The sequence below is a fragment of the Telmatherina bonti genome (assembly GCF_933228915.1).
Source record: "Telmatherina bonti genome assembly, chromosome: 19".
Lineage (NCBI taxonomy): Eukaryota > Metazoa > Chordata > Actinopteri > Atheriniformes > Telmatherinidae > Telmatherina > Telmatherina bonti.
This window is the reverse complement of record NC_136617.1, coordinates 11,705,283-11,731,484: the sequence shown is the minus strand read 5'-3', so window position 1 is coordinate 11,731,484 and position 26,202 is coordinate 11,705,283. Positions and strand designations below refer to the sequence as shown.

The 26,202-nt window shown below is 38.8% G+C and overlaps 1 protein-coding gene across 1 annotated transcript in view; it reads right to left on the bottom strand.

Annotated features, from left to right (window-relative positions):
- col14a1b (collagen, type XIV, alpha 1b) overlaps window positions 1–26,202 on the bottom strand; it is a gene marked incomplete at both ends in the record, with an annotated part of 235,584 nt that overhangs the window by 101,009 nt on the left and 108,373 nt on the right. Inside the window, 10 exons of the mRNA XM_079259296.1 lie at window positions 685–823; window positions 1,477–1,515; window positions 1,622–1,786; window positions 2,009–2,152; window positions 4,482–4,605; window positions 6,571–6,710; window positions 12,525–12,599; window positions 14,716–14,865; window positions 21,290–21,406; window positions 25,520–25,669. Of these exons, the coding sequence (XP_079115422.1) occupies window positions 685–823; window positions 1,477–1,515; window positions 1,622–1,786; window positions 2,009–2,152; window positions 4,482–4,605; window positions 6,571–6,710; window positions 12,525–12,599; window positions 14,716–14,865; window positions 21,290–21,406; window positions 25,520–25,669 (1,243 nt within the window). The remainder of the gene's footprint in view (window positions 1–684; window positions 824–1,476; window positions 1,516–1,621; window positions 1,787–2,008; window positions 2,153–4,481; window positions 4,606–6,570; window positions 6,711–12,524; window positions 12,600–14,715; window positions 14,866–21,289; window positions 21,407–25,519; window positions 25,670–26,202) is intronic.

Here is a 26,202-nt window from a genome sequence, read left to right as displayed (position 1 = left end):
ATTTTAACTACATTTAATATATGAAAAAAATAAATCAATAAAAAAATCTGAATTTTTTTTTTTTTAACCGATAACAGATATCGATACCTGAGCCCCCATATCGGCCGATACTATCGGCCAGCCGATATAACGGTCGGGCCCTAATTCTTAGTTTTTATGCCAGAGAATTCCTCTTGTTTTAAGAGTATTTTTACTTGTTTTGGGAAGTCTTGACAAGCCATATTTGCCTGTTCTGTTGGCAGATCATTTATCTTATTTTAAGCAACATTTACCTATTTTTTGTATATTTTGTTCTTGTTTTCTAAGGCTGAGTTTTTGCAATGTGACTCCTGTCAGACTTGTGCAGAGGCTGAAGTTAAACTCATCACAAGTCTGCTAAATAGCCATAGAGTCAAGTGTGTTGCAGCAGGGAAACTCCAAAAGCTTATAGTGCTGCAGCCCCCATGGACCGGACTCCCCAATCCCTTATTTAGGCCATGACATCATTATATGTCAGTCGGTGTGGGATGAAGTTCCTGGATAAGGTCAGAACTCTGCAGGAGGAATCCACACACCATCAGCCGCCCTTTCGTCTCACTTTAACAAACATACGATGATGTCTCACATGGGAAGTTGAAGCAGCCGTTAACAAGAACACATTAAATACCTACGGAGTATTTTTGTTCAGGTGAACGACCGGCATACCTGGTTGGCTGAGCCAGCAGAGCATCGTTGTGCAGGTGGAAACAGGGAAATGCATTAAAGGTGCCTGGAACCATGGAAACACCAGAGAGGCTGTTGTAGCGTTCCTCGACAAGCCCGAAGAGCTCCATCATACGGAAACCTGGAGATAAACATCATCAGTGAAATGATGTTGGTAGAATATAAAATCCATTGTGAAACAAGTGGAAGTCTAACGGTGCTCTGCAGCGGACACATCGCCACAACGGACATTAGGAATTCAAACAAAATGCGAATGACATCTTTTCTGACATATTCTCACCCAGGGAAGTCTGGGAATGTTCATGTAAATCCTGCCATGAGTTTCTAGTTCTGACAGCTCTGCTCCACACAGAGAAGTTACCACAGAACCAATTACACAAAACAAAATGTCCCAAAGAGGCATCCTGTTTCCTAAAGGGCAGTTCTGCAGCAGCGCCTCATGTCAGTGTTTTAGCACCTGACTGCACAGCTCTGCATGTGATGCCACACATCGTAGCAGAAAAAGATTATAAAGAGCAAGAACTGTGCTGCTTTTTATTTCAACAAAAGGTTATTTCACGTCTCTGCTATGTGCAAAACAGGATTCTGTCAACTTGAAAGGAAAAGAGGACAAAGAGCAGAAAATGGGATGTGAGCGCCTTCCACATTCTCAGAATATCTGTAATAGTGAGACTTTATTCCTCATTTAGTTTCACCTTCAGGATTTATCTTTAATATTAATATTTAAAAACCAGGAACACAGCCCCGAGCAAAACAAGAAGCTTAAACTTTTACCTGGAGTCGTGCTGCCGCTCATCGGCACAGACGGACAGGCTGTTAAAGACAAACACGTTTCAGCAGCGCATCTGTGTTAAATCATGTTTCACATTATTTCTATTAAAATGCAAACAGGAGACGTTTCGTTCCAACAGTTACTCACTGGCGGTGGCGGCCTCGCACACAAAGGTCACCAGCTTCTCTTCGATCTTCTGGAAGGCATCCAGGTCGTCCACGAAGAAGACGTGCCTGTCGCTGGGTTTGCTGGCGATGCTCACCAGCTCGCCGTAATCAGCGTCGGCAAAGCCGATAGCAAATACGATGTAACCTTTACAGCAGGACAGAAGGGACGTTTAAGGTGTCGTTTTCCGTGCAGGAAATTCAAGAAACACATGAAAAACGGAGGCAGATCACCTCAGAGCCGTTACTTATAACAACTGGAAGTAACAGGAACGTGGAGTTAAAACGACAAACGAATTATTCTAAACTTTTTAGGACCAAACAGAGTTTTTAGGTCTTTTCATAAAAGCAGAAAAAGCCCAGCTCAGACCTTCCATCTGCATCTCTTTGGAAACTTTGTTGAAGTCGTCCTGAGATCGGCCATCGGTGAGAACCACGAGGACGTTCGGGATGCCCCTCCGGACCCCCCCCTCAGCGGTGAAGATGTTCTCCTTTACATGCTGGATGGCGCGACCTGAGGAGACACAGCAGCAGCCAGGAAATGTTTAAATTTGGGTTTAAATCATACAATATGTCATCTTTTCCTTCCTCAGTTTTAACTAAAGCAATTTAATTAAAGTTCCTTAAAACGAAAAAGTTTAAGACCAGAGCTGTGCAGCGACAGACTGAGAAACTACATTACTTGAGAAGTTTTGAAAAGAAAAAAAGGTTTTCATACCTTGTCAGAAAAATAATATTAGAGGTGCATTTATAGGTTTTGGTGATAAATCTAATTCTAATTGGCTGACACATTTATCATGTTTTAAAGACAGTTCTATGACAGACTAAAAAATACAATTGTAAAAAACTTTTAAAAATCTTCATGAAATTAGTGAACATGATTAAAGATTTTACCATATTTTCAAGGTTTTGCATGTTTATATTTGCTACTGTCTTAAAAAAGTCATTTCCTGTTACATTTCTACCAGAATATTAAACCTTCCCTTTATTCTAACATTTCTCTGAGGCTGCATGACTTTATTCTGCGCTGGTCAGTTTGCTGTCTTGCTTCTGGCAGGAACAACTTCCTAATCAGCAGCTAAACTTTACATTTTACTTTTCATTTCTGAGTTTTCCTTTAAACCAACAAGCCATGAAAACATCTGGTCAATCACTGCTTAAGTTTATATGCAGAAAACCACACAAGTGATGGAATAATTGCAGGTTTTTGCCTAAATATGACTCAGAAATTGAACATTTAGTGTGATGACAGGCCATGCAGCAAATGTTTATGTAATAAAACAACAGAATAACTCAGCAGGAAGAGACAAGCACAGCAGAGAAATCTTTTTAAAAAGCTGAGACAGATGTTTTTAACATTGCATTTAATGCAACTGATGCTGTAACGGATAATTAATATAGACTGAACAATTTAAGGCATTTATATTGCAGTAATGTGAAAACCTGTGGATGCTGAGTTGCTGTTTTGGGGAATTTTTCACACACACACAAAAAAAAAAACTTCCAGCTCTGATTCTAATCTGATTTCAGCTAAAACCTGTTTGGAATCTGCTGCATAACTACATTATATCTCTGTACAATAATACTTTCCAGTACTTGTTTGTTACTCAGAATATGTGTAAAACACTTTGCAGCGACAGTTTATCTCCACAGATGTAAAACACTGAAACTGACGTCTTCATGTTGCATAAATTAGTTTTACATCTTGGTGATTTTAGATGCACTCCTGTAAAGTCCACCAGTCTTTCCAGGTGGAAACCAGTACAAATGAATGACGAAACAAACCTGATCTTTTACCGGCTGGTTCAGGCAGAAAGCTTCTCGATAAAATGACGCCACAATAAATTTTATCTATTGTTCTCTATTAAATTACAGAGATTAAATACCAGACTGTTTTTTTTATTTCTCAACCTTTTACTGGTCTGGTCTGTCTCCGTAGCCCCACTCCCAGTCTCTGATGTAAATGGTTCCTTGCTTTGGCCCAGAAAGGACTGGGTAACGCTAGCTTTGTTTGCTGATGGAGCCGCAGTTTGTGTGTTAAAAACCTCTGAATGAGGCTCTGCCTTCAGTTTGGTGGAAAACTATACAGCAACTACTTTAGTGTCAAAGGTTCATCAGACAGATCCTCATGACTTTATAAGCATACATGACCCTCCTTCTGTCACACATGCAGCCAGAAACTACCGGTACGTTTACTCAGAAGAGTTAATTTTTCCATTTTAAAACAACAATCTCATGATGCTTGGAGAATCCCTCCAAGGAAGCACAGCCCTGTTGTCAAACAATGCAGTCATCAAATATTCTCTTTGCCTCGTGGAACACATGGAAGCTAAAACCTTGCAGCATAAATGGCATCTGGGTGCTTTAAAAGCCTGATGTGATGCATCCTGGTATGAACTGAGCAGTAGTGTTTTACAGTGAGACATGAGCAGTGGGAGACTCCCTCCCCAGCAACGATGCTGGAACAAATCTTCTGTCTGCTATCTGGTCCCTGTAGGAAATCTGTCGGCTTTGTAAACACTGATTAATGACGGCTTCTGAACAGACGGCTCATCTTCGCACTAGCATTAAAAATAATATGGCTGCAGAACCGTCTGCATTACCTCACAGTCACACAAAAGGAAGAGTTGTACGTTGACTTAGTGACACACTGCGGTGAAGACGCAGCACTTGCAAGCAGATTTAGTTGCATTTTAATTCTTCTTTGGGAAAGTTGGTGTTTTCTACTGCAGTCAGAGAAGTTTTACACGTTTAATTTCACTTCAGATCGCAGTTACACGCCGACTCAGCAGACTTCCTGGTGCGCGCGCGTGTGTGTGTGTGTGTGTGTGTGCTGCGCTCACCTGTCTTGGTGTTTCCTCCCTTGTAGGAGATCTTATTGATGGCATCCAGCAGGCGCTCCTTGTCAGTGTACGAGTTCAGTTTGAACTCAGTGCGGGCGTCATCGCTGAACTGAGCGATGGCGACCTGTCAGGACACAAACATCTCTTTAACGGAAATATTCTGACAATTATGAAGCTTGTCTAATAAATCCCATGCAACTGTTTTCAGTTGATAAAATCTCATCAGCAATCAACAATTTTAGGCTTTTATTATTTGACCATGGATCCGTTACGACAATAAATGTCTTTGGAAGTGAGCATGTATGTTTTGCAGCAGCCGTGATGAAAACCATCATGTTTTCCTATGAAAACATAACATAGGAAGATAACTTGGTTAACTTGAGGCAGTTAAAAGAAACAGAAATAACCTAAACCAGGGGAACTCACTGCAGTCCCACGAAGTCCGCAATCCAGCTGGTTTTCCATGCATCCATGTATCCGTGGTCCAACAAACCCGACTCAAATCCAGGAGTAATTGTCCAGAACCTTATCGGCTGTAGATTAATTTCATTTGATTCAGGCGTGTTGAAGCGGGAATACATGGAAAACCTGCTGGATTGCAGACCCTGCAGGACCAAACTGAGTACCCCTGACCCTTTATAATTCTCTGTATGATAACTAACTGTTGCTTTAGGTAGCAATGTGAAGTTGTTATAAAGTTATCCTGGAAATGATGAATTCCGATGATGAATGATGAAGTTGAACCCTTTTCAGCCCATCCAGCATACAGGCATTTTGTTTCAGGACAGCCTCAGTTGTCAGATTATGAGGCTAAAATGATGTCAAATAAATTTATCAAAAGATATGAACCATGAAAGCCAAATAATAACACGTGAACACCTGTAAAGCATCTGTAGATCACCTGAATGGAAAGCTGTCCATCACAATTAACCCACACATTACTATTCCTGAGAAGCTGTTCCTATAGGCATCGTGGATGCTGCTGATTGAGACGAGTTTTAAGGGTTAAGACAGAAGAAATAAATGCTGATAGAGAGATTGTACTGAAATTACATCAGATATTTATCATAAACCTGAACTGATTTTGTCTTTGCTTCTTTTCATGATTAAGTTGATAAGAATGTTGGAAGAACTGGGTTATTTTTTCACCACCCATTATTAGTATTGAATGTAAATGACAGATATATTTACCACCCCCCCCTCCCAAAAACAAACAAAAAAAAACCCAAAAGATTACCTGGCCATGTGGTTGCCTCTGACCTAAACTAAAGCCTGCGTAGGATGAGTTAAACTGCAAGTGACAGAAAAGCTGCAGAAGCTCTAAGCATATGTTGGAAAAGCCTCATAAAGCTGGTTGTGAAAATGCAGGGAGAATGTAACATACATGATGTCAGCTTTAACACTGATTTTTTTTATTTAAAGTCTTTATTTGGCCATTTAACAACATGTAAAATAATAACAGATGATAATCTGCATGTATGTCCTGGTTATTGTCATGAAATGTCAGACATATTGTAATACAAATAGTATCCACCAGGGGGCAGAAGAAGCAACGATTTTACCATAAAGTGATGCTCTAGGTCTCAGAATTATTATATATAAAATTTTTACATTAAACCATTAAAGGATTTAAGTATCTTTTTTTCTAATAATCTAAAATGTTTCATTTAATAGTTCTTGTGCCTTCTGTCGAAATGCTCTCTCTGAACACGTGTGTGTGTGTGTGTGTGTGTGTGTGTGTGTGTGCGTGCATTTTCTTAATCCAATATAATAAGAAACAAACTAATCCCTTTAATTTATGTTAAACATTGTGTGAACTGGGAAAAGTGATTTCCCAGTTACATCAGGAGAATACAGAGTATATGTTAACCCTTTAAGATGAAGCACCGGTGGAGCAGCACTTTGGTCTGAAAGGGTTAAAAAGTCGTGGTGCAGTTGTTGTCTGTCAGTTAAACAGTGCAGCTGAAGACCATCATGGCACAGAAAGTTTAAAGAAACAGATTCATCCTTTCATTAAAAACGTGCACTTCTCTGTTGAATTAATGCTGAAGAAGGATGCGAGGTAACCTAGGTAACCCTTCCACGTTACCTGTGTTCCGTCTGGTCCGATCCGGTCAAGAGCTCCAACGGTGCTGTACAAGAACCGGATGATCTTCAGGAAGTTGTCATCACCAATACTCCAGGACCCATCAACCAGGAAGACCAGGTCTGCCTTGGCTGCCTTGCAAACTGGGTAGTTATGACAACGGGAGAGAAAAAAAGCATTCAAAGACTAAACCTTTTTTTTTTTTTTTTTTTTTTTGCTCTTCTCATTCCAGAAATGTCCCTTTTGTCTTCGGCTCCTTGCATGTTGGTGTTTATTAAACTCTTCTGACTTCATTGTGATGGATGAGTTCAGGAGAAAAAGATTATTTGATTGATTATTCTCCAAGAGGTCCAGACTTGTTAACGATTGAAACTGTTAAACTTATTAAATGCAGAACACAGAGCTGCCCTCTGCGCTCGTCAGACATGCCAACGACTTCCTTTTCTCCCATGAAATCACATTCATGGGTCAGTCGGTGCTGCATTGATCGGCCGACACCTTCAATTCTGTCTTCTGCTTCTTGCCCACATTTTCTGAATAAATCACACACACAGAAAAACTCAGCCTACTACTGTCATACATCAGCTTTTCTAAGAGGAGAGGGAGTCTGATGGGTTCATCATATTACCATAGAAGAGGACTAATGTGAGTCTACGAGACATACTGTTTACTTCTGTTTGAGAACCATTTTTTTTATACTTGGTAAATTAGAAGTGATAGTCAAAGCAAAAGAAGTGTTCAGTTTAGAAAAATCAGGTTTACATGCAGTTTTGCACTTTTATTTAACAGTAACCCATTAAAATCTGCAAGAGTGTTTATATGCCTATCAAAGACTGATAACTGGGACAAATCAGACCAGTTTAGCAATCTGATCTAACATGCCACATGTAAAAAAGCCTGGAGTATAGTTTCTAGCGCATTACTAGATTTCTCTCAGAGTACATATATATGTAGCATGATAAGTTCCTGTCATTCTCCAAACAGCCAGTCTTTGTTACATGCAGCGGTGCCTTAACGTTGTCTTAGCAATAGTTACTAATGTGGAAGCTAATGAGCTGAAAAACACCACAGACTACTTTTTAAAACCAGAGATTGCAAGTCTGCTCCACAACATCTTACTGAGCCGCAGGCGGCTGCAGCCCAGGAGGAACAGCAGTCGTCTTTCAACTGGAAAGTTGGGAGATCGATTCCAGAAGTGTCCTTGGGCAAGACACTTCAAAAAGACACTGAAGCCCAAGTTGACCCCCGATGCGCCTATTGGGGTATATATGTACATAACTTTAAGTAAAAGCATCTTCTAAATGAGTGTGTTGTTATCAGGCCTCTGCAGAGCTGAATGCGGATGTGGGAATTCAGCCATTTTAATCAGGTGGGGAGAAATCTAAGTGTTCTAATCTGATTTCTCATAATCTGAAAAATGTTATTATAGGATAAACTTTTTCTCTATTCCAGTGTTTCTCTGTTCCAGTCCTCAGACCCCCCCCCCCCGTCCTGCCTGTTTTAGACATGATCCTCCTCCAAAGCACCTGAGTCACATTATTGAACTTCCTCATCAAGTTCTTCGCAGCCTGTTAACGAACCCTTTGTTTCATTCAGGTACGGCATGTTAAAGTAGGGTTGCTTATAAAACATGCAGGACAGGGGGGGGCTGAGGACTGCTCTATTCAGTCAAACAAGGCCTACAAATCCTGCAGGTTTTTAATGTGTCCCTGTTCCAGTGCACCTGACTCACATTAATAGTCATTGTGTAGAACTTCATTGGCTGTTGGACCTTTTTAATTTGTGCCAGGTGTGTTGGGACACTTTGAAAACCTGCAGCCCTCACAGGACCAAACTGGGTAGCGCTGGATTACACACTCTACATCAGGTGTGTCCAAGTCTGGTTGTTAAAATCTATTTTTTTGCTACTTTAATGTGCAACTCTTCTCTAACACACCGGAATGAAATGAGTGTGTTGTTAGCAGGTCTCTGCAGAGCTGAACGACATGCGGATGGGACTTTTAGGCATTTTAATCAGGCGTGTTGGAGTGGCAAGACGCCTGATTTAATCCAGGGCTTCCTAACTGGTCAACATGATCACTTGAGTGACTCCACCCCCATGTCTTGTCCAGCATTTAAGCAGAATGATGGTCTGGATGCTGTGTTCTACTGAGCAAATTTACTTTGCAAAGGGAAGCTTTATAGATATAACGATCCCCTTGACTTTCTGAATTTTTATTTTATTTCTCTATTTATTTTGCAGTATTGTTTGTATTGTACAGTTTGTACTGCTGGACCAGACCAGAGAGAACAGAAAGAGAGACAGAAAGAGAAAGAAGAGTAACTTGAGTTGAAAAGCAAACTAGAGTTGCTTTTAAACAAATAAACAAAATAGTTAAATTGGCCATAACGGTAGTGGGGTCATTTTCCAAGAAAAACATCTGAAAATCCTGCAGAGGAGCCAGCAGGAACCCTTAAAGATTTTCAAGAGTATGTTGTAAAAGACACACAAGAATTTAATGTTTTTAAGCATCGAAGCAAACCGTTTCAGACTATTTTGTAAAAATAGTCAAAAGTTAAGGCTCCTCCTGCAACTCCTCATCTGCTAAGCTAAAATAACTTAGCATAACATAAAACAAAAACTTTCTTTAGATATACACTAAGATGAAGCATAGACTGCAAAGTTTTCAAACAATCTCATTTAACAATTCATGCAAACCTGCAAATATATTCAACTGGAATTCATTTTATAGACAACCACAGAACTTATGTCTGACTCTGATCAGGAAAAGGTATTCATTTAATTGGACTGAACATTAAATGGTGATTGTTGGGAAATGCTGGGAAGTACCAGTTATGATGATTTTTCTTTTTTTTTTTTATTTTGTTGTAAAAAGAAATTCTTTTTATTTTCTTCACCATCAACACATTGAACAGCTGAGGGACCCGTTGGTTTTGATTAACCTGACCTCCTATCACAACTCTAGTCTTTCAATCTTTCCACATAATCAGGTCAAGTTAGTTGTAATTAAGGTTTGTGTGTTAACGAAACACTGTTCCTCCATCAGCATCCGGTGTTGCTGCAGCTTGTGGAAATGAGACATTCGTAAGTCATAAATGTGTCCCTGAAACACACACACACACAAAGCACCTCCCTGTGACTTTTATATTGACTTATTGTCCCGTCGCTGCTCTCTCACCATGGCTGCTTGTTAATTGATTGAATGAATTGATAGCTCACGCAGCTGCCGGGGTTTGTGTTGCTCTCAGTTTGTCTGCTCGAGTCGTTGCATTTCGGATGGCGACTAATTAATCTCCGGTTTATTCAGGTCAGGTCTGGTTGTGCTTGGATTCCCTTCGGACGGCATCTCCCTCTTGTGAAAATTAATCAAGGCACTTCGGTTCAGGAAGGTTTTTTTTGTGCATTTATTTTGCATTAAGAATCCACTGTGTTGTATAATAACAGGGTCAGCAATTAGGATTCACCTTCGGCTGGTTGTCTTCATCTTCCAGGCCTCCGGATGTAAAACAGTTTATAAAACGCAGGTGTAGATGCTGTTTAGAACTAACAAGGACATGCGGAGCAGTTTAGTAAAGTTTTAGTATCTACTTTAGCTACTTGTGTTGTTTGGAGAGAACTTTGAATAACGCAAGCATGTGATCAGCTGCACTAAAAATGCAACATTTTATGTATGGATGCAAATTGTGAAATCAACAGCGGCATGAATCCATAAAAATGCATTTTTTTAGAGACTTAATTTCCACTGTTCCTATTTCTATGACCTCTTCCTCATAACCTAATTGTTAAAATGTAAGTAGATTGAATTAATGTATGTAAATTCATGAGTGCAGGAGCGTTGGCCTCTCTTAGGGGCCGTTTAATGAGAGCCAATGTTCTCATTCATAAAGCTGCAGATTTCAAACTAAATAAAGGAAAAGCTTCTCCTCTTTGTGGTTTTTTCTTCCTTTCTCTAAAGACAAGTAGGATGCATTATTGCAGATAGAGACAAAGAGTCTCCTGCACTGATATAAACAACTAGCAGGTATCATCAAACTGTTAATTCTATAATAATGTGAAGAATTTCAATAACATGTTTGAAGATAAGATAACCTGTAACGGATCCAACGCTGTATTTATAGCTTTGGGGTTTTCATCTTGTGTTGAAGAATCCTCTGCAATTATGTGTTGCATGACGCATGTGTGCAATTACTCAAAGTGAAAATTATGACCTCTTTCTATGCCATATATACATAAATGCATGAAGCTGTATTTATCTGTAAGAAGTGTGGGTGCAACTGTGCGCTTGGGTTTTCTGTTTCATCATTAAACTGCCCTCACACATGCAAACATGTCCAACACTTCATGTCAAACGTAACAGTTACAGGTTGATTTATTTGCTCCATAATGATATGTGTATGAACAATAAACTGAATTTATGGATGGAAGCAGCCACATGAAGACGTTTGTGAAGAAAGACTCATTTTTATTTATACTTTGGTTACAGTTTGAATTTCTATATACATGATTGTCTGTTGTGTCACTCAATGATTAGCTGCTTTTAAAGTCTTTTCCCATAGAAAATGATGGGAAAAAGACTGAATTCTGAAGATAAACATATCATTAAGACCAATGCATGTTTTATTTTTCCTAAAATAATCCGTCTGTATTAGTCTTTTGCTCAACTATTATCTGGCAGTGGTGAAGAGGTTCCTTCTTTACTTTAATGGGGTCCTAATTTGCAGCTTCATAAATGTTCTTTTATAGATCATTGCCATTTATTGACACTTCTGACAGGAGAGCGTTTAAGCAGCAGCTGTAGAAATTCCTGCTCTGGTATCTGTGAAAAGCCTCACGGCATCGCTGCTGAGCTGCAAGACTTTAGCAACTTTATTGTAACAAAAAGCTGCTTTAGATGTAGGAAAAGACTATCTTGATTTTCTGCCAGGATAAATATGTAGTTTTTTTTTCTTTTTTTATATTACATTATATTTATATTATAAGGTTGTATTTACTCAGCTTAAAAAGCCCACATACTCCTGGTTACAGTACACCAGTTATTAAGTAATAGAAAAAATTGGTTGGGAATACGAAGAGGCATCAAGAGCAGATTGAATTTTTATATGTTTCAAATACAATAAAAGTCTCTGCAGCTGCTTAAAATCTTCACAATGAGTATAACCTGCTGGATGAGCACGTTTATACCTCAAACCCCTAAAAGTGCAGCAGCCAAAAGACATATCAGGTCTTAATGAATTAAAATCTCAAACTTTTAACTTCATTTTACTTTAAATGTAAAATAGTCACAGCTTAATCTATTGACTAGCATTAATACCATTTTCACACTTTCTTTCCTTGTAAGTTTAAAATAACTACATAAAAGCACACAGTGTCATCATCTTTCATCAAATAGCTGCTAAATGAACCACAACATCCTATTGGAGATTTACCTGCTCTGTATTAAACCTGCAGAAAAGCTGTAATAATGTACATTATTAAAAGTCCCTCCCTGGACACACTGACTTACATCTATGTGAAAATGCATTTTTATTTTCAGACTATTTTCATTTTTGCCACGAGACCAAACTGAAACATAAAATTGTGCAAACTCTCCATCACAAGTAAAAGTCCTGAATGAAAAATAAAGGGAGAGTCAAGTGAACAAAACATGTAGATAAAGCTGCAGACATTCCTTTCAAGAGTTTAAACAGCTTAAAGTTTCATTTCAGGCATCAAACTGCAGGCATAACGCTGAGTAAATGCAATTAAGTGACTTCTGTCAGTGGCTGACTGCAGTTTATTCCTGACAGATGCCAGCAACAGTAAAACAAAGTGGCCTCATAAAGCAAGTCTGCACAGACTGAACACCTCCCACATATCCTCAAATCAACAGAAAGCCATCCATAAATAAAGGAGCAAAACAATAATAAGGCCTCAGTCAGTGATAACAATAGAAAAAATAATAAATAATGTGTCTAACCTTCCTTGGCGGCAGGGATTGTGGGTGGTGGAGTGGTGGTGGGAGGCTTGGTTGGCGCCGCTGTTGGGATTGGTACTGTACGGAGACAAGACAGACAACAACCACATTCATATGAAAACATAACAACCTACAATTATGACCACAATTATCATAAAGCACACGCCGTAGACTAATTGACCCCATGAATAAATTCCCCCTCTAAAGGAAACCACACAGACAGCTGAGGAGAGACCCGAGCCATATGCAGCCCACACATACATCCACCACACACACACACACACACAATGTGTAAATCGGCTACATGCAGCTGTGTGATGTCAGCTCCTGTATAATTTGGTAGATGGATCACAGTGTCAGTTGCAGTTAAAACCAAAAGCTTGCTGTCTCTGCTTTCAAGCTCTTGACTGGCTCCTGCGTGTGTTTGGTGCTCAACCCTCCACAAGACGCGCAACATGTACAGATTTTATGCATTCAGTGGTGTTTAGGCTGTAAATCCGCTACCTGAGGCTGGGAATTACTAGCGATGGCAGGTAGGCAGCATTCAGTCGTGGCTGCCTGCAGCTACGGGCATAGTCATTTTGAAGAAAGGTTCCGGCTTTCATTTGCATCAAAACAAAGCCATAAATCATCCAAGAGAGTCTCTGTAGAGCTAAAGTACAGCAGGGAGCAACTTCAAGCAAACACATCTGCTTCAGGGATGGAAGTTTCTATCTTTATACCTTCCTTCCCCGTGTCCCTGCGGAGTTTCCTTAGTGCTGCTTCAACTTCTTCAGCTTAACATCACTTCAACCTCTTGTCTTCATTGTATGTCTCCAAAAGGACCAGCTCATATCTCTCTTTTATTTTCTGTAGTCCAGCTTCTTCCCTTCAGTTGCTGCTTATTTTCCACTTCATGAGTTTTAGCACACTGCAGTTATGAGCTTAAAAAGGCTTGAAATTATGCAATGACAGTTAAAACAAGTCAGAAAACGTGTCTGGTAAGATATTTGTCATATTTCTATCCAGATCAAACAGGCATTACCATAAGCAGCTTGCAAATGTGCAAATAAATCCATATAACACACTGATACAGCCGGAAATATAAAATACTAATATGCATCTAGACAGTATCCTGCTAGAAAACTCTGAAATTCATTAAAACAAGTTATTTGGGTTGTATTTCATGTCTTATTTATATATACAGAGTAGGATTCCAGAGTGAAAAATAAAAAACACGATTTTACCTACCGAACAGCTGCATAAAGGGAATAACTAGGAGATTGTGTCTTAGTGAGATTTTTAAAGGTATAAAGTATGATGGTATATCAAAATATAGACATAACATTTTATCTTTTCCCCCCTTTTCTTACTCATTAAGATTTCTCTGTAAATATTCTGAAAAAAACACATAACTTTATGGATTCTGATAATACTGCTAATGAAATATCATGAAATGTTTGTATTGTAATACCAACACAAAACTAAGCAAATTCAGTGAAATATTACATTTCTTTTTTTTTTTTACTAAAAAAGGGACTGAAACTCTCTTTCAAGGATAAGTAACTGACTTGTTTCATCTAAATATGAATAAAAAACATATAGTGACGCTAAAATAAACATTTCAGACACAAGGAAGCTAACTAGCATCCTCAGATGAGACTAAACTTCACCAATTCTCAATGTTACGCTGAAAACTGATGATAAAATATTAAATAGTGTTGGAAAAACAAGTATTTACTGCATATGACACTCCTTGCTTATAAAATAACAAAGCAGCCCACCCATCCCCCCGTCCTGCTCTCCAGACAGTGGGTCTTGATTAGCGTTTGGAGCTGCTGCTGCAGAACAAAAGGCTCATTCTGAAAGAAGGATGAGGATTCAGCTCTTGTCACTCCCACAGGGATAAAAGACATTTTATGTTGAAATTGACGTGATCGTCTTCCCAGCCTGAATTGGGCTTTCTGAAAACAATGAAAGCTGACAGCGGTGTGTGTGTGTGTGTGTGTGTGTGTGTGTGGAGCGACTGTGTTTGTGCTCTATTGTCATGACAGGTAGGTGTATTTACATGGGGGGGGGGGGGGGGGGGGGGGGGGGGGGTTGTCTGGATGAAGTAATGCAACTACAAATGCACCATAATAAAAATGTTCTATTCGATAATAAATTATTCAAAGTAAAGATTTGTGTGGTGTTTAAGATGTTTGTGTGTCCTTACACGTCTTCACGGTGGTGGAGACTGCAGGTCCTTCAGTCCCATCCTGCAGCTGAGCGTACACACTGATCTTGTACTCCGTGTTGGGCTTCAGGTTGTTGAAACAATGTCTGCTTGATCCTCCACTCAGCTTGGTCTCCTGCTTCTGACTTCCTGCAGTAAGAATACAAAGATCACCTTCTTAGTACTTCTGAAAAGGGCATCTTTTTGTAGGAGATAATGTTATTTTGGAAATATCACAGTGCTGATACCTTGCATGTGTTTAACTGCACATCCATTTTCTAAGCTAGGAAAGTTTATTGTTACAGCACAGTTTTAACAGCAGAGTGATCTGAAGTGCTTTACAGAGACAATGAAACATCAAACATAAAAAGCTAAATTTAAAATCAAAAACAAAAGACAAAGAAAAACAAAAAAATCAGAATAAAAAGTATTAAAATCACAATAACGAATTCAAAGAGTTCAAACAAACAGAGCAGATTTGGACTTTTGAATAAAAACCACTGAAATGCAGGAGAGAACAGGAGGCTCTTTAACTTGGACTTAAATGAAGCGAATGTTTCAGCTGATCTGAAGCTTTCTGGCAGTTTTTACAGACATGTGGAGCATAGAAGCTGACCACAGTTTCATTGTATCTGGTTTACATTCTAGATACTGATAGATATATATAGGTTTTGTAATGAATTACAGATTTTATACTGAGGTAAAATGTGAGTCTGATCTAGGTTTTGTTCCATTTCATTACATTTGACAGTAGTGTGGAAAGGCCCGACCAGGGACAAGCGTTGACAATTAGCTTTCTCTAAACACCATTTGCATGGCATCAGATATAAACATATGTACAAATGCGCTGTCCGTGTAAAAAACAACAACAACAAAAAAACTTTGTATGGCTCGGACCCTAAAAAACAGATCCTGATGACCTGAAGGGTCTGGTTTGTACTGGGCCAAGAGGCCACTGATGACTCTTAACCATTCAGAGGTTTACAGAGCAGCAACAGAACTTTAAAGTTTATCTGATAGGCAGGTTGCCATTGTAAAGGCCTCAGAGCTGGACTAATGTGGTCCACTTTCATGTTCGTCGTGAGGACTCGAGCAGCAGAGTCCTGATTAAGACGCAGATCTCTAATTAACTTGTTCCAGGTAGATCTGTACAGACACTTTGGTCTGGTTGGTGAATAATAGTGTAGAATGAAGCGCTGTGGTGACCTTTAATTGTTTCTTTTTGGCTCCAAAAACAATAATCTCACTTCTGTTTCTGTTTTACACCTGCTTGTTCCCATGCAGGTTAGCAGCCCCCCTCAAGATGAGACAAACCAGGTAGAACAATTAGCAGGGCGCACTGATGCCCTGACAAAAGAATCACTTGCAGAACCACAAGTACACACAGCCCATGTGGATTTGCATGTGGTCCTGTGTAATTTACATGTTAAAATGAGATAAGAAGTATGTGGGTCACATGAATAACAAGGAACTTGTGTGAAACCAGTGGGAGTGTAAACCAATTAATTTCCATTTAAACCATGAAGCTCACAGAGCTACTGCTACATTTCATCCAAATTCCCAAATAAAACACAAGAAAGGCATGTGTGTAAAATCCATCAAAAATGTTTCACTCATCTGATGACAACATGTTAAATAATGTAAAATTAGTGTAAACGTGGGAGCTGGGAAGTACAAACCACGAGGGCGATCCACAAACTTGCTTACCTGTTAGTGGAAGAGAAAAAAGCTAAACATGCTGTTACTTAAACAGGCTCGTTTTATCTGTCTAATCATAGACATGCGTTAAAGCAGCATCTAATTCCCTTTTTTTAAAAATTATTTTTGTTTTTTTAGGAGAAGTCATGTACTTTCCACGACAGAAACGCAGATTATCTGTGCCAATATGGAAACCATAAGCTAATAACTGAGTTTAAACTATCACTAAATGATCGTTGGCTTCCATAAAGGAAGCCCTTAAAAAGCCCTTAATTCTGTTCTCATGAAAATGGTACGTTTATTCAACTGTGACTAAAAGAACTCTTAACGTGAAAATAGGATGATGAGCAATTGAATAAAAATGTGTAATTCAAGGTTTGTGGCTACACGTTACACTTTAAAAATGCATAGAAACAACTAAACCAGCAAGCCAGTGTTTTTTTTTTTTTTTTCCATGTGTAATTTTGTGTTTACGGTATCAGATTCATCTGTGTGGCTAAAAATTAGATTGAAAATATATTATATTTCTTAAATTTGACTATTTTTTAGTTTGCTTATTTTTCAAATCTCACTTTAATAATTACACATCCACGCTGCATTATGAATCATATGTTTACATTAAACTAGCTTCTATGAACCACTCAAACAGTTATGTACCAAGCAAAAGGACTGAACAAAGAGGAGCCGTGCATTACATGGTTATATTGGACGACACGAGTCTAGACCACCACCATACACTCAACTACTTCCTCCGCAAAGTGCATTATATCTGTCTAATGCCAGATCAGAGTTGTTTAATCTGCTTCCTACACAGTAAACATTTTATAACAAATGTTTTTCTTTGTTTCTATGGTGACACAACGGAGTGATATTACAGAGATTTAACTCAGCGAGCTACGTGTACGTATACATGAAAACAATGCACACCAGTTGGCACTAGAATTATCACTGACCATGGTATAAATCTCCGTAATCTCCAAGAGAGGATGCAAAAACTGTCAGCTAAAAAAAAAAAAATATATATATATATAATTTAGTCTGTTTTTCTTAGTTATTTGGACTTTTTTGCTGCAAAATTGTTATTTGGCTTCATCTCATCAACGTTTAAGTAAATAAAACGTAATGAAGAATAATTGATGGACCAAATCCAATTAATGTTTGTCTTGCCTGTTCACCCGAAGCGGATGGGTTGAGTCAACCAGCAAAACGTCAAATATTTCTAAGAAAAAAAAAAGTTTTCTGTCCGTTAAACAAAAGAAAAAAAGAAAAAAAAGAAAAAAAAATGACATTTCCTTGTGCAGCTGTATCATATTGTGCATGTGGAACATTTTAATGAGCTAAAGAGCCACAGCACTTAAAAACAAACAAAAACTATGTAGAAGAAGCTTCAATAAAACTCAGCATAAACATAAGAGAAGCAGCCAAATGGAGCTGCTTTAACACTGCACATGTGTGGGTATGCAAATGCATTTAGTTTGGATTTAAATAAAAGATCTGTGCAAATCCTGTTATTTCTTACAGCAATTTTTCAGCATTTATATTTAAAGGGGAAAAACACTTAGAAATGATTGATTTTCTATGCTTTAGTCTATGAGTCATGAGGCGATGTTTGAGAACAATTTAATATAATATTTGCAGACATTTCAAAATGATTTAATCACATTGTTGAAGTTCAAGTAGTGAGGATGTGATGAGTCAGGCAACCCTTCCACATAAGCACATATTTTCCAGTGACTGCCAATCATACACCTGAATTGTAATGCGGTATATTCTCACGGTACATTTTTATTGCATTCAAACACAAATAAAGAAAAGAAAAGTGAATAATATCAGAAAAAAAAGACTTATTTCTACACCCTCCAGATTAATTCAACAATATTCATCTCCTACTCAAAAACATTTATAAAAATACAGTTTGTCTAATCCCAATTTACCTCTCCTTCTCTCTAAAATCCTCTTTATTTTTAAATATCCAATACCAAACCAGCAGAATAACCTCACACCAGTCCCCTCTTCTCCAGTAGCGGACACATCTCCTGGGTAATTAAATACCAGCTGTGGTGACATAAATCCTCATTTAGCTGCATTGTGTGTTGAGACAACCAATGCATGGTCTCTCCCCGAGGAAACACTGGGGAATATGTGCTTTTTACTTGACGTTAATGATGGCTGTGTTATTGCTGGAGGCCTAAAGGTGATGAATAACAGCCATTACTTTCCTATTTGCTGGTTGACGGCTGTATTAAAAGTCAATCTTACCTTTGAGATGGTGACTGAGTGGTATACCAGTGAAATTGAATCAGGGACACACCATCTGCTGTTTGATGTTATTTTGGAGTGGTGGAGTGTTATCACTTTCAGACATATGGGAAAATACAATTATTTCAGCTGGCGCTTACAGAATCAGAGGAACGACGATTCTTTTAATAACACCAAGGTTGCTTAAAAGAGGTGACTTGTTTTTACGTTTGACAGCTGGTTTAAGACATGCTAAGAGTGTATGAAGCAAGGGTTAGTAGGAAAACACACTCGTTAAAAGGAGGGTTTTGTTTTTTCTATTTGTTTACTGAGAAGAAAAATAAAAATTAGGTTTAAAAGTAAGACTTTTGCTGGACTGAGAACACTAAATTGTACCCAGCACAACATAATGTTTGTGTTTAATCGAGTGTGTGCTGTGACTTATGTGGCCAGCAGCTCTCCCTTCGTTTCCACGCCCCCACAAAGAACTTCATATTGAAGCAGTTGTTTGGTTTTTATCGTTTCCATCTTAGAACCGGTGAGCAGGCTGCAGGTGCGACCAAATCCCCAGAGAAGCTCCTCTGAAAAGAGTTTGATTATGTTTTTCTCTTCAAGTTTACCTCCCAGCATCGGCTGAAAAAGATGCAGTTACTCGAAACCAGAACATCTAATCTCTGTATAACTATAATACCAAGTTCTTTGTCTTTTTTCCTCTGGATTTTACCTCACGCAGCAAATGTAAATGTCACCATAGTTGTGATCCATACGCAGCTCCCTTTTCCACAGACTGGCTCCGTGTTTGATTGTGCAGCGAAACCTTTAAGACTGTCTGCACCTCTCTAATGGGATACAGCTACATCTTTGTGGTGTCGAGCAGCATGGGAATTCAAACTCCCCCTCATGAAAGCATGCGAGTATGAATGAGTCTCCTCCCTACTGGTTCAGATATGCAGTGTAGGAGCTAAATGGAAAGCTGAGAAGGAGAACTGGAGCTTTACTTCCAGTATTATGTAGATGCAGTGATGGGCAGTCATGTTTTATAAATGTGGGCTCTGTTTATAACACACTAAATAAACCGCAGAGCAATACAGTAGAATAGAAAACAATTCTCCCTTATTTTTACTACCCTATAGGGATGGATATGACATGTAGCCCAGAGTGCTGAGACAGAAACAAATAAAATTTGTTAAGTCCTTTTCTAAGCTAAAAGGAAACCTTAAAAAAAAAAAAAGGAAATGAGCTTCTGTGTCATATTTTTTTTCCTCGAGCAAATTCACGCCGGCTCCGTTCGGCTTCCACTGATAGTAAGTAGTAGTGAGGTAGTGTGAATTCACACTCTGGCATGTGCTTAGAAAACCAGGGGTCTGACTTGCAAGTCAAGGCTGATGTGGTTTGCTTCGTATGAAAGCAGAGCGACCCTCCAGTAAACCAAAGAGAGGAAGTAATGGAGGGCATGTTGATGCCACATAGACTTGCACGGCAAAGTGAAAACAGAAACCCTGAGACGACATGAATTTAGTGTCGGTCAGTTGTTTACTTGTGGTGACTGAAGGGAAGGATTTCTGTTTTCAGTCTCGACCAATAGATGAACTGGATTTTTTTTCCTTATTTTGTCCTGGTCAGCGGTCCTCTCAGACAATATCAGCATATGAAATATGTCCCATATTTACTTAAAAAAGGAAAAGATCTACAAAGTTATACAGCCCAAAGTCAACAGCCCCAAAACAAGACTCACTGGCTGAGATAGATGTCTCACTGTTATTTTAAAGCACTGCAATGCCAGATATTGATTCTGCTCCATTCATTGCACTGGGGATCGTTGTGTGAGAAAGGCCAGCGGAGCAGAGCAGCGTGCACGTGGGACATACTGTCCTAAAAGTATTTTTTCTGACAAATTCTAAAGGTTGTGAATGGCTCTCTTCTTTTTAAAAAAAACAAAATAATTTAGTTTCTTAAAAGGAAACTTAAAGAACAATAAAATCCTTAAAAAACAACTGAATAAAAGTTGAACAGAATTGTTCAACCTATCTGACTGATCACCCCGTGTTGGACAGACTCGTCCTCCTGCTGTCTGCATGTCATAAGGGATTAGTCTGAACTTCATCTCCCTGGCAGGAATGACTTAAAGAGAGAGTTTCTCAGACAAGAAGTTCTGCATCCATGTACTGGACAAGAAATCAATGTGTCATTTGAATATCAAAGCAGAGAATCTGAATAGAAGCTGCAGAACTAAACGCTGAACTTGTTAAAATGCGTAAGTGTGAGTTGTAAGGAAATGAAATCGAAGCTTGTCATATGTCACTCTGGATTTGCAGACTCATGTCATGCACACTTCAAGTGCATCATGATCTGCACTGAAACTGATGTTTCATCTTATTTAGAGGATTCTCTCATCTGGAAAATCTCACAGGAGTGTTAGGAGGCAGAACATTAAAAAAAAAAACAAAAAAAATATTATAAATGCTGGGGGGAATAAAAGTCCTTAATTCAAGTCCAACTAGCATTAAAGATTGAAAACATGGTAATCATTCTGCCATTTCACATCTACAGTACATGTGCAGAGTGGTGTTAAGAGCACCAGCAAAACAACAAGAAATTGCATCTCAGGCTACAGAGGAGCAGCGGCGGCTGAACTCACCAACCAGCGAGTGAAGCGCCAATCTGTAGGAGGTGGCATGTCGGTGAGGCTGCCACTGGGTACACACACTCGTCATCCTCACCTGATATTCCCTCAGGTTGGTCACCCCAAGATACACTGAGGAAAAACAAAATGTGACTCTTCAGTTAGTGATGACATGAATGGAGGATTTAAAAGATTTACATTTTACAGAGGAACTTTTTATTCGTGCTCATTCATCAACAAATTGTTCTACAGGAGTAAGTTGTGGTTAAAACTCCACTCACTTTCCCCAAAATCTGTACATCGTGCCTCTGGAGCACTAACAGAATTAGCACTGGGACGTTAAAAAAGAAACTTCTGGAACTTTAAAAATATGCATTACAGAGCTGTAAGCATTCTTCTCCCCACGCTGCCACATATAACTGCACTCCGCTCACATCAGAGAAACCACATACAATCATGCTTCCAGATTATAGACTTAAAGGCGCAGGGCTGGTTGGTTTCAAGGAAACCAAAGCACATTTCCATGAAGTTATTTACAGGCACAGGGAGATATAACTCCACTGTCTTTGCTCAAGAAGTGTAGCTGATGCATGCATTCCCAAACAAACCCACGCAGTCTATTTATGCAAATACAATATATGCCCTTTTAGTGTCTGGCTTTTCTAAGCATCACTTGTTCTGAGCTGAAAGACATTAGGATGCATGTTTCTGTGAGCTGGTAATGGCTTTGAACATCTCTGTATACTGCCTCCGACAAAACAAAATGTTTTCAACTTGACCTAAGTATATAATTTACATGATTTTGACCTCCATGAAAATGCACAAGTTATCTATGCATATTTATTTCCCCAGTTATGTGCAGACAACAGGAGACAAAGTATCACAGAGGTATGAATCTACTGTTTATGTGCTTATATGCAAAATAAATCATTGCAACACCCACTCCAGAAACTGAAATGGAAGCATCTGAAGGAAGTTTCCTGGTCCAGCAGGTGGCGAAAAGCTTTCTACTTGTTGCTTTGAAAAACTGCCGTCTGTGGCCGGCACCTGCAGGTGCACTCTCGATAACTAGAACGAGAAATGCAGCTTTTTCATGTCCAGATGTCTAAAACTGTTTCTTTACCGTACATTTATAATAAATGTAAAAATGTGCATGGACAATAAGAGTCCCTGACAAATGCTGCTACAGTTGTTTTGTGTAAACATGTGTTTGTCATCTGAAGGAGATGCTTAGAGAGATGTTATGTACAGGAGAAGGAAACATGCTGCAAATAAGGACAAAATTAGGACTATTGGTCACATGGCAAACACTATACTTGTTACAGGAGGCTATGAATAACCCCATACATATTTCTTTGGCTGGGCATTAGCATGTGGAGGCTGAAGATGACCACTTCCATCCATCCATCGAACTAACAGCCTATCTAAGGCCAGGCTGTGGAGGAGGCAGTCTAAGCATAGAAGCCCAGACATTCCTCTCCTCAGCCAACTCTTCCAATCCTGGCGGATTCCCAGAAAAGCTGAGAGACATAATATGTCCAGAGTATCCCGGGTCGTCCCTGGGGCCTCCTGCCAGAGGGACGAGATCAAAACCCCTCACCAGGAAGCTGTCAGGAAGACATCATACCAACCAGATCATCGTGTCACTGGTGACTCTTCCTGATGCAGAGGAACAGCAGTTCTACTCCAGGCCTCTAGTGGAAGGCCGATCTTTTCGTGTTTAAATCCCCACACACTCTACAGGGGAAACTTATTTCTGCTACTCGAATATATGATCACTACTCACAGCTTGTGGCTGTAGGTGAGGATAGGAATGTAGATCGGCCAGTAAACAGAGCTTAACTTTGTGACTCAGTTCCTTCTTCTGTTTGACAGAACGAGACAGAGCCTACATCGGTATGAATGACACAATCACCTGCCTGTCGATCCTTCACTCCATCCTTCCCACGCTTGTGAACAAGAACCTGAGATACTCAAAGTTTTCCATTTGGTACATTACATCATTCCCAACCCAGAAAGGAAACATCCTTTTCCAGCTGACCGTTTCCTGGCTAGATGTTATCTTGAAGACACATTACGTAAATTTCTGACATTAAAATTTCACATCCTGGTCCGATGACACGATGACATCTCTCATGAACCAAATGGATGAACCATCAACTGATCATGACCATCAAGTCATGACCTGTGTTACAACAGAAGCTGATGGAGTCACTTAAAGGTAACTCTCAGCCCCAGAATATTGATGTCTAGTTTTATTTTCCAAGTTTTGTACTTATTTCTCCTCAACACTAAACCCTGTGCTTTAGATCATGGAAACTTACCGAAGCATCAGAAGGTCAGAGTCTTCTTTCATTAAGATATGACAGCATTTTAAGCAACACCAATAACAGAAAACTACAGTTAAAGGTGGAGGATCTAAGATTTTCAATATTTTCAAAATAAATTAACTACTAAAATAACTACAATCATAATTAAATAGTTTTTTGAACATGTAGGTTCCAGTCTGTCCATATTTGATGTGTTATTAAATTACAAGTTTAATTAATGACAAAGACCCTTCTTAAATGTTTGCCTACCAGTAAAAAAAAAGTGCTTTTTGTCATTTGTCATTAATTAAACTTTTAATAGTAATTAAATAACGCATCAAATACGGACAGACTGGAACCTACATGTTCAAAAAACTATCTAATTATGATTGTAGTTATTTTAGTAGTTAATTTATTTTGAAAATATTAAAAATCTTACAAACTCCACCTTTAAGAGGTTTAAAAGAAAACCATTAAATACCACTTTTCTTCTTGTTTTCAACAAGTGTTACTCATGATGGCGGTTGACATTGACACATCAGCCCACTCATCACTTCTGGTCCACGGGCTTCATTAATATGCTGCTGCGCAACATGACAGACGCGGCGTTCTCCTCCTGGGATGACACTGGCCTTATCATCTCACTCCTTTTGTTTAAAAAAAAACTATCTCTACATCTTTTTTAGTTTGTTCCCTCCTTCTCTCCTCTTTGTCTTTCCAAACTTGTCCTTTATTTCAACCAAGGCACAGCTAATCATCATGCAGGTGGTGAGGGCGGGCTTCAGCGCAGTTACATTCTCCATTTAAAAGGTACATGTTTGTGCATTTAGCTGACACTTGTATTTAGAATCCTTCCCACAGAGGAATGAAAATGGATGACAGGGTGGGGGGTTGCCATCCGGTTCAAGGACGCTTCAAAGAGACGTGCTTTGTGTTGGCTGCTTTTGAACTGTCATAAAGATCAAACTGATGACTTTTTAAGTTCAAAAAGGACTATTTCATCAATGCTCCGGCCTGCTGTGAGGAAGTTAATTACTATGCAGGAGAAAGAAATCCAGGCTTTAAGTCAAATGATTGTACTTGAGAATTGGGCCAGACACCCAATAGGTTGTGGGAAGGTTTCACATCTCCAATTAGATCATTTTAGCCAGTAAATAATTCAGAGCATCTGCAGGTCATTCCATGGCTGCAGATGTAGTTATATGCAGATGCCATTAGAAGCATTAGCTGTATATGAAGATGGGGATGTCTGCAGATGCCTGCCTGGTCCTTTTATGGGACGAAAGGAGAATATTGGTTTACAATACATTTAGAAATGTATTGTAAAACAAAAAAGAAAACCTTTATCAATGGTCAAACACTTGACTAACTGAAAAGAGTTATTTGTTTCAGTGTGAAAGTCTTAATAAAGGAAGAATTCTCCCTGATGTTAAAAGAAATGCAATTCTATGTCCATATTCTGAGTTAGTATCCCAAACATGACTTCCAAAATGTTTAACCTTGTTCATACATAGTAGCAGAAAATGCTACTGTACATGTAAACTTTTCACCTACATCACTTGAATATTTATTACAGAAACAATAAGTTAAGTGATCTACATGTTCATTTTCAGAGATTCTGCAGAAACTTTAAATATCTCCTATAACATTTAGTAACACATTCTTTTTAATAAATAATATAATAATTCAACTTAATTTAATTTAATTTAATTTAATTTAATTTAATTTAATTTAATTTAATTTAATTTAATTTAATTTAATTTAATTTTAGGTCTGTTTTCTTTCATATGTAGTTTTGCCAAGTGTCATTATTTAATCAAACATCCAATAACTAAAACAGAAAAAAGTATATTCTTGAAACTTGTCATCAAATTAGATTTTTACTCGACCAGCCAAAGCTGTTGCGTCAGTTTAAAGCAAAGCATGAGGGACTTACAGGTCTTTGCCCTTCCTGAGAGAGCCTCGCTGGATCCAGTCGTATAGGATGCTATAACCTTGACACTGTACTCAGTCCCACTCAGCAGGTTGACGATCAGCATGGTGTTCACATCCTCCCCGACAAAAGTCTCCAGAGCCTGTCCAGGGGCTGCAAAGAGGCAGAACAGTTGAGGAAAGCAAGTCAAGGCGGAATTAATGACCCATGAAGGGAAGGAGCACAGAGCAGCAGGTTCAGAGTAATCATTAGCTTTTATCTCTCCAAGAGGAAAGCATGAATCCATATCGTCTTTGATACTTGCACCCAATCTTTCCTCCTTGAAAAAGCCAGCAAAGTTCAAATAAAACCTTGAAAGCAACTTTAAGTGAATATTTTGATTGTATTTTTATGAGAAGAAGTTAACACAGCTTGGACCATTCGCTGCAGGCAGAGAAGCTCAAGGCTCTAGGTGTCTGGAAATGTGTTAAACACCTAAAATATACGTCTTAAAAACACATCATTTATGTCTGTTGCAGACTGACATGCATGTGTCCTTACCTGATGAATAAATGATAATAAAAAAAAATAAAACATTTCATGAACTAAAGTTGAATATAAATGCTAGTCAGAAACTTTTTTACTCAAGACGAACACCAAACTCACACCACAGTGCTTCATCCAACACATACGTCTAGTTTTTATTC